This window comes from Dreissena polymorpha, chromosome 8, assembly GCF_020536995.1.
Source record: "Dreissena polymorpha isolate Duluth1 chromosome 8, UMN_Dpol_1.0, whole genome shotgun sequence".
Taxonomy (NCBI): Eukaryota; Metazoa; Mollusca; class Bivalvia; order Myida; family Dreissenidae; genus Dreissena; species Dreissena polymorpha.
Window position 1 is genome coordinate 93,689,745 of NC_068362.1, and position 9,321 is coordinate 93,699,065.

The 9,321-nt window shown below is 36.7% G+C and overlaps 1 protein-coding gene across 5 annotated transcripts in view; it reads right to left on the minus strand.

Annotated features, from left to right (window-relative positions):
* Positions 1 to 9,321, minus strand: part of LOC127842879 (exocyst complex component 4-like) — a 94,325-nt gene that overhangs the window by 19,384 nt on the left and 65,620 nt on the right. For all 5 annotated transcript variants that reach the window (XR_008031959.1, XM_052372633.1, XM_052372635.1 and 2 more), the window contains 3 exons: positions 5,065 to 5,275; positions 4,155 to 4,244; positions 805 to 836 (listed from right to left, as the gene is read on the minus strand). Coding sequence is in view for 4 of the 5 variants with exons in the window: in XM_052372633.1 (XP_052228593.1) it covers positions 805 to 836; positions 4,155 to 4,244; positions 5,065 to 5,275 (333 nt within the window). In the remaining variant the exon portion in view is untranslated. The remainder of the gene's footprint in view (positions 1 to 804; positions 837 to 4,154; positions 4,245 to 5,064; positions 5,276 to 9,321) is intronic.

The following is a 9,321-nucleotide window of genomic DNA, read 5'->3' on the forward strand; positions in this document are numbered from 1 at the left end:
AGGGTGAAATGTCTGAACTTTTCTTATAAGAGAAATATCTTTGGTTATATGAAGACACCATATGTTGATGCAGTTAGTAGCAATTGTTGTTTATGAACATTTAGGATTTAATTATAAACAATATATTATTGTTAATTTTCAATAAGTAAATGCAAAGTACTCAGTCATTTTTAATTAACATCTAGCAACAGTTATGGAAATTACACAATCTATAATAAATATTAACAAATGGTAACTTTGTACAAACTTTTAACAGATGAGAATAGCAGCTGAAATGTCGACAATTTTGTATCTGCAACTTTTCATCAAGAATGGATGCAATATGTGGTGGCCTCATGTAAACAAGCTGAAAGTTTGCTTTTCTTAGATTTCACCGAGTGACCTACGAACTTGGCCTTGATAATTTCAAGATAAACATTCATAGTTTCATATAAATTGAATCATACACGTGGCTCATACAGTGGTTGAAAGGTTGTTATACAAATAGACCTGATCATCTACTTTGTGGTCAAATGTGAACCAGATTTAAACTTGGCCTACATATTGTCACATTAGACATTTTGACCATTTATCCAAACTGAGCAAAAACTATGGCCTACATGTATAGTGTGTTAACAAGACAACATTTGAAGACCCACAATGCATAACACACAACAATGGATGCTGGACTTTGGTCCAGGTGATCTCAAAAGTTGAGTAACCCACTCAAGTGGGCAGGATAGACAACATCATGGTCACCATGAGCAAATTATATTCTTCTATATGCAGCATCAACAAATAAGGAATGTCTTTACAATTACTTACTCGAGTGTTTTCTGTGATACTTTAGGGGAGCTCTGAATAAAAAGAAATACACAAATTAAAGGTTTGTTACTTTTTTTAAACTCAAAAAAAGTTATTATTTTAATAATTCTTTATTATTTTTATCTCCCTATAGGCACACACTGTATCTGAACCTTAAAGGTGAAATAACTGTATAGACAAAGAAGGAGGCATACATAACATACAGTATCACCTTAAAGGTGAAATAGGCTAAATGTTCAATCGCCTAAAATTGTAGAATTTCCTCCATTAAGCAATCACCTACATGGCTGGACTTGCCGGCTGTTGTTATATCAAGAACGTTAAGCAACATATTTGCAGTTTATCAAGAATGTTAAGCAACATATTTGCAGTTATCACCTGTCTTATTTACAATGTTTTCTGTTTTATGGTGGATCAAATGAGGCTTGTTCTGGCCAAACTGGGCTTTATGCATGAGTGTCAACTGTCATCCCAGATCAAACTGGGCTTTATGCATGAGTGTAAACTGTCATCCCAGATCAAACTGGGCTTTTTGCATGAGTGTAAACTGTCATCCCAGATCAAACTGGGCTTTATGCATGAGTGTAAACTGTCATCCCAGATCAAACTGGGCTCTATGCATGAGTGTAAACTGTCATCCCAGATTTACCTGAGTAGTCTGCACAGGAAAATCAGGGACAACACTTACAACCTAAATTGGATTTTCTTTTAGAAGAAACTTCCTTTACACATTTTTATGAAAGTGGTAAGCAGTCTGCACATGCTAATCTGGGACAATACTGTATTAACTTTTACTAAGCCCAGTTGTCCCAGAGCCCAGCCCAAATGATCACTCAAGCAACCAATTTGATGACCCATTCATCTAGGTTTATTAGTAAAAAAAATGACAAGTGTGTGTATATTTGATCAATATTAGTAATATGAATGTGAATTTTGATTTTTGATTTATTAAAACTGTATAACAAAATAACAATTAACATAAACAAGATGTGTTTGTGAAACACATGCCCACCAGTAGGTATATGTTTGACCTTGAAGGATGACCTTGACCTTTCACCACTCAAAATGTGCAGCTCCATGAGATACACATGCATGCCAAATATCAAGTTGCTATCTTCAATATTGCAAAAGTATTCATAAAATAAGCGATTTGGGCCACATATATTTGACCTCTGACCTTGAAGGATGACCTTGACCTTGACCTTTCACCACTCAAAATGTACAGCTCCATGAGATACACATGCATGCCAAATATCAAGTTGCTATCTTCAATATTGCAAAAGAACTCATAAAATGAGAGATTTTGGCCACATATATTTGACCTCTGACCTTAAAGGATGACCTTGACCTTTCACCACTCAAAATGTGCAGCTCCATGAGATACACATGCATGCCAAATATCTAGTTGCTATCTTCAATATTGCAAAAGTACTCATAAAATGAGCGATTTTGGCCACATATATTTGACCTCTGACCTTGAAGGATGACCTTGACCTTTCACCACTCAAAATGTGCAGCTCCATAAGATACACATGCATGCCAAATATCAAGTTGCTATCTTGAATATTGAAATACTGCAAAAGTGTACATTAAATTAGCGATTTTGACCCATATATTTGACCTTTGACCTTGAAGGATTACCTTGACCTTGACCTTTCACCACTCAAAATGTGCAGCTCCATGAGATACATATACATGCCAAATATCAAGTTGCTATCTTCAATATTGCAAAAGTTATTGCAAATGTTAAAGTTGGCGCAAACCAACCAACAGACCAACAGACCAACCAACCAACCAACCAATAGACAGGGCAAAAACAATATGTCCCCCAGTATATACTGGTGGACATAAAAATGATAAGTAAACATGGCTTTACTAGAACAAGAAACCGTCGGAGACGGGTGATGCTCCCCAAAGGTTTTTATTGTCACAATATTGCACTATATATTCAGATAAAAGGAAACATCTTGAGGGCACAGTAGTTGGGTGGACAAGAATTTTGTTATAGAAAATTTCAAAGGGCCATAACTCTGTGAAAAATCATCCGACCAGAACCAGGTGATGATATGCACATCTCCTCTTGGTAGTGAAGCTACCCATAAAGTTTCATTGAATTCCGGTCATTAGTTGCTGAGAAATAGCCCGGACAAAAATTGTGCACGGACAGACAGACAGACAGACGCACACACGCACGGACAGACGAAGCGGCGACTATATGCTCCCCCCAAAATTTATTTTGGGGGGGCATAAAAATTAATTGTACAAGTCAATTTCTAAATTGTTATGAATTGCCTATTACTGCAAAATAGTTATTATTCATGGGACATTTACTTTCTTTGATTTCCTGGCTAGACTGATCAACAAATTTAAGATACCTAACTGAACATTAAATATAATCCACTTGTCCTGCATTTGTTTTACAATCCATAAAACACATAAATGACAGTAAATTACTATGTGTACTTAGCTGACACTTAACATTTCTTGTAGAACACTGATGCAGTACAGCTCAATTCAACCTATTTATTTTATTTAAGTAGATTCATAAGGATTAGCGCAGACTGTAAACAATCTTAATTGAAAAAAAAAGACTAATGTTCATGCCAACAAATATATATGATATGGCAGTAACAACTGAAACTTCATGAAAATCAACTCAAGAACGGTTTAAGACCACCAAATATTAAGATCAATATTTATGTAAATTACTTGTTGTTGTAGGACTTTGACTTAAAGCAAAAACAGCATTCATGAAAAACGTATATACCAACATCGGACAATCACACTTTGGGTCACATAAATATCACAGATATCATGATTCTTTCTCTTGCTGTACAAACAGGGCTTCATGCATGTGCATAAAGTGTCATCCCACATTAGATTGTGCATTCTTGTGAAATTAGCTCATCAAAAAACTTTAACTGGTCTAAAAAGTGCATATGAAAATTTCTAAGTGTAAAAGGACCCCTTATTTTGACAAATGTCAAACAAGACTTACTAAACTTGGCCTATGGAGGAAAACATTTAAGTTTGAATGAAATCCCTCAAGCCATTCCTGAGAAACAAGCTAAACAAAAAACTTTAACCTAGCTCAGACACAGGGGCAAGTAGAATAGTTTACCTTTTATTTGAAAATTTAAGCTTATGGAAAAATAATAAAATGTCCATATTAACTTGACACCTAGCAAGATTGAAATGATCAGGCTTTCATTCACTAGAATTCTCCACTCATTTACCGAACGCCATGAAATAAAATGAACTTTATAGGCTTGTCTGTACAGTCTTTCTGACAATCAGGCCAAAACAGACACAATTACGGACTTGAGAGCCATAAATGCTTTAAGACTTACATCATAGACGGGAGATTCAACCACAAGTTGCTGACTGGCCTGGGTCGCCTTGGTGATGGAGAAATTCTTGAGACGAACTGCAAACCATTCCTGAAAAACAGTGTTTACATTCCTCTAACACAGAGTTCTCATTTTTGAAACACAGAGTTACCATTCCTAAAACACAAAGTTACCATTCCTGAAACACAGAGTTACATTTTCTTAAATACAGAGTAACCATTCACGAAATAAAGAGTAACCATTCATGAAACATAGAGTTAACATTCCTGAAACACAGAGTTACCATTCCTACATTCCTCAAACACAGAGTTACCATTCCACTCCTCAAACACAGAGTTACCATTCCTACAACCCAGGCTCACTTAAAACATTTTAGCCAAGTTCTACAAAAAACAGGGTAAAGTGTAGAGTGATTAGCCTGACAGGTCTACAGGCTCTTCAGAGACAAAACTTTCGTCTCTAATGGTGTTTTTCCATTTATAAGGAAGTGTCTTCTTAATCCAGTTATGCAGAAAGTGTTGTCTTTGATTAGACTAATCTAGTATGATAAATCCAACAAAAACACATAGTTTTCTTTCCTTTTTTATCAACGTTTCGGCTTACGCCTTCATCATCGCCTACATAAAACCCCGTTTTCCCAGAGTGAAGATCATTTATCCTTTTCCCACTCAAAAGCAAAGTGAAAATGGCTGTATGCAACCAGCATAAAACCAGAATAGTCTGTGTGTTTTATGCAGTTTGCTGCTCACCAGTATCTTTGGGTTGGAAATGAAGCCTTTAAAACATGAATCCAGACAGAATGGTCTTAATTTTACTTTGATGTTCTGAGGTAGGTAAAACCCATCAAATAGCATCTCTGATAGGTAAAGGGTTAAATCTTCAAGAGCAAAAAGGAAGCCTCCCAACTGACCAGACTCTCATGTACGTTGGCCACCGTCCTCATCTGGGTGACATCTGTGATGATCTCATGCTGCGGTATGAACGCCTCGTCAGACGACAGGTTTGTTATGAGGATCACTGCCTCTTTGGAGTTCAGGGCCCGCATCTCCTCCTCTGAACACACCGTGCGGTTCAACTCCTGCCCATTGGTCGGCTGCAGTGTGCGCCAGCTTGGTAGAGACCTGCATGGAAGGTTTGTTTATTACTATTTTATTTAAAAGCTTGCAAACTTTATGCACAGGCTTATCAAGGACAAACTTTCCACCTAGACTGGGTTTTTATTTAGAAGAGACTTCCTTGGAAAGTGTTGTCCCTGATAAGCCTGTAAAAGACTGCACATGCAAATTTGGGACAAGACTTTGCGCAAATGCATTAAGCCCCATTTTCCCACAGCACAGCTAATGTTTTGTTTTAGAAACTTATACAGTCAACATAGCTATTCTGTTTGAGGCTCTTTACTTTCTACTTACATCATCAGCTACGTAAGAAGTGACAACAGTCAGTAAATGCACTAAAACAATATATCAATAGCTTGCCAGAGAATATCAATCTACTTAAAACATGGAATATACTAGCAAGAGGGCAAAAAGTCCTGAAGTGCTCACCTGAGACACGGTGGCACTAAACTTATTTCAAATAGTATATTTTATCATGGACATTTCTTGTATAATTACCGTCCCCAGCAGCCATATTTCTTTTTACACTGGACCATGTTTTAACTCCACCCAGACATTATAAGAATCATGGTCTGAGCAAGAATCATGCTGATTTGGCAAAACAATGAGACTTCTGGAGAGTTCATAAGGTTTCAATACAGCCATATAAGGAAAACTGCACTGGTGCCATGTTTTTCCATTAACTGGAACCATTATCAAACTTGGCCAAGATATCTTTAGAATACATGTTCTGAAAAAAATTCATGAGGGTTGGGAAAAAATGTGAATTCAATTTCACTTTAGCCATATAAGGAAAACTGCTATCCCCCTCCATGCCAAGTTTTCTAATGGACTGGAAACATTTTCAAACTTTGCTGAGATGTGGTAGAAGAAATATTCATAAAGATTTGACAAAAAAGTGATTTCTAGGGCATTCACAAGATTTCACTAAAGCCATATAAATAAATGCCATACAATCCCCAGGCAGCTATGTTTCTCAATTTATTTTTTCTATGGACCAGAACATATTATAAACAAGATGTGTTTGTGAAACACAATGTCCCCCTATATGATGTTTGACCTTGAAGGATGACCTTGACCTTGTGAAGGATGACCTTGACCTTGACCTTTCACCACTCAAAATGTGCAGCTCCATGAGATACACATGCATGCCAAATATCAAGTTGCTATCTTCAATATTGCAAAAGTATTCATAAAATAAGTGATTTGGGCCACATATATTTGACCTCTGACCGTGAAGGATGACCTTGACCTTGACCTTTCACCACTCAAAATGTGCAGCTCCATGAGATGCACATGCATGCCAAATATCAAGTTGCTATCTTCAATATTGCAAAAGTATTTATAAAATAAGCGATTTGGGCCACATATATTTGACCTCTGACCTTGAAGGATGACCTTGACCTTGACCTTTCACCACTCAAAATGTGCAGCTCCATGAGATACACGTTCATGCCAATATCAAGTTGCTATCTTCAATATTGCAAAAGTATTCATAAAATGAGCGATTTAGGCCACATATATTTGACCTCTGACCTTGAAGGATGACCTTGACCTTGACCTTTCACCACTCAAAATGTGCCGCTTCATGAGATACAAATGCATGCCAAATATGAAGTTGCTATCTTCAATATAGCAAAAGTTATTGCAAAATGTTTAAGTTAGCGCAAACAGACCAACAGACAGACCAACAGACAGGGCAAAAACAATATGTCCCCCACTACTTTAGTGGGGGACATAAAAAAGTGTTCTGTGTAAGTTTAAATGTTAATACATTTCACAATGTTTCATAAAAGCCATATATTAGGAAAACTGTGCTGACCTCTAGGAGTCAAGTTTTCAATCTGGCAGGAACCATCTTTGAATTTGTTCAAGATATCAGTAGAACAATTGTCCTGAGCAAGTTTCATGATAATTGAACAAAAAGTTGTGACTGCAAGAGTGTAAACAAGCTTGGCTTTCATTGGATCAAGTGACCTAGTTTTTGATCCTGCATGACCCACTTTAGAACTTGGCTGATTGATTGGGATAAATGTTCTGACCAAGTTTTATGAAAACTGGGCAATAAATGTGGCATCCAATGTGTTAATAAAGGAAACGTTTTTAAAAAAACAATGCATCTCTGACAAAAGGTGATCACACAAGCTCATCAGAGCAGAAGCACATTTTTGCTCAGGTTAGCTAAAAAGTGCATACTCAGTAAAAACATGATATTAGGGGTTAAACAAGAGGACAGCACGCTCGACTATTCGAGTGCTTGACATTATAACGTAAGCCATCATGGGGAAATTGTTCATATTCAATAATTTATTAGATGATCTTTCAAAAATAAAAAAGGAAAACAATTATTATTATTTATTTTATTTTTATTTTTTTTTGGGGGGGGGGGGGGGGGGGTTTGAGAGGGGGTATAATGTGGGGTGTGGTCATTTATTAGACAATCTTTCAAAAATAAAAAAGGAGAAAAAAGGGGGGGGGTAGGGGGGGTGAGAGGGGGGTATAATGTGGGGTGTGGTAATTTATTAGATGTTTAAAAAAAAAGGGGGGGAGGCGGGTAGGGGGGGTGAGAGGAGGGTATAATGTGGGGTGGGAATTTATTAGATGATGTTTCAACAAAAAATATTTATTTTTTTTTGGGGGGGGGGGGGTAGGGGGGGGTGGGGGGTGAGGGGGGGGGGTATAATGTGGGGTGGGGTAATTTATTAGATGATTTTTTTTTTAAAACAAAATTGGGGGGGGGGAAGGGATTCTGGGTAGGGGCGTGGGGTATTGTTTGGGTGGAATCCATTGTGGTATTCAGGTAAGTGTTGTTTTGTCAAAGTAATAATAAAATGTGATCATAAATAAAGTAATGGCAATTTAAGCAAAATGTTCAATTATCTAAGTGTAAAAGGGGCCATAATTATATCAAAATGCTTGATACAGTGGTTCTCTCTTGTTTATAGGTTGGGGTCATGTTGGTAAACAAGTTTGCAACATATAAAAGAAATATGTCAAAGGATATAGGAAATATTTGGGGTAGTACGCAAACTTTAATATAGATTTATCAATAATATGCATATTCTAAGTATAAAAGGGGATAAAATTATGACAAAATGCTTGATAGAGTTGTCTGCTCTTGTTTATAGGTTGGAGTGATGTTGGTAAACAAGTATGCAAAATATAAAAGCAATATGTCAAGGGACAATGAAAATAAATGGGGTAGTACGAAAACTATAACATTTGCTGCATATTCTAAGTGGAAAAGGGGCTATAATTATGACAAAATGCTTGATAGAGTTGCCTGCTCTTGTTTATAGGTTGGGGTCATGTTGGTAAACAAGTATGCAAAATAAGAAAGCAATATGTCAAGGGACAATGAAACTAATTGGGGTAGTACGAAAACTTTAACATTTGCACGCTAACCCAGACGCTAACGCTAACGCAGACGGTCATGCCGACGCCTGGGTGAGTAGGAAAGCTCCACTATATATTTTTCATATATAATAGTCGAGCTAAAAAATTGGAAATTTGGCAATTAAAATTAATAAATAATGCTACATATTTCTAGCATTTTGTACTGCATACACCAAGTCGGACTCAGTGTACATTCAGCACTTCATTATCTCTAAACTCATACCTTCAACTAATTGACATAGTAGTGACTGTGTTTAAGTTTCAGGTGAAAGATTGTGCCCATTAAAGTTATATATTACAATTTTAAATGTACGTTTCTTAAGTATACTTTTCAGATGGAAAAACTCTTGACCAAGCCACTTTTAAGAAATATAATCACTTGTTAAACAAGAGGGCCATGATGGCCCTGAATCGCTCACCTGACTCATTAAGATCAGATGAAAACTATGACCTCTATTGTCTACACATGTTTTTCTATGATTTGACCTTGTGACCTAGTTCCTGACTCTAGATGACCCAAATACAATCCCAATCCAGATTTCATCAAGATAAACATTCTGACCACAGTTCATAAATATTGGATGAAAACTGTGACCTCTATTGTCAACACAAGGTTTTTCTATTTATTTGACCTAGATTTTTACCCCAGATGACCC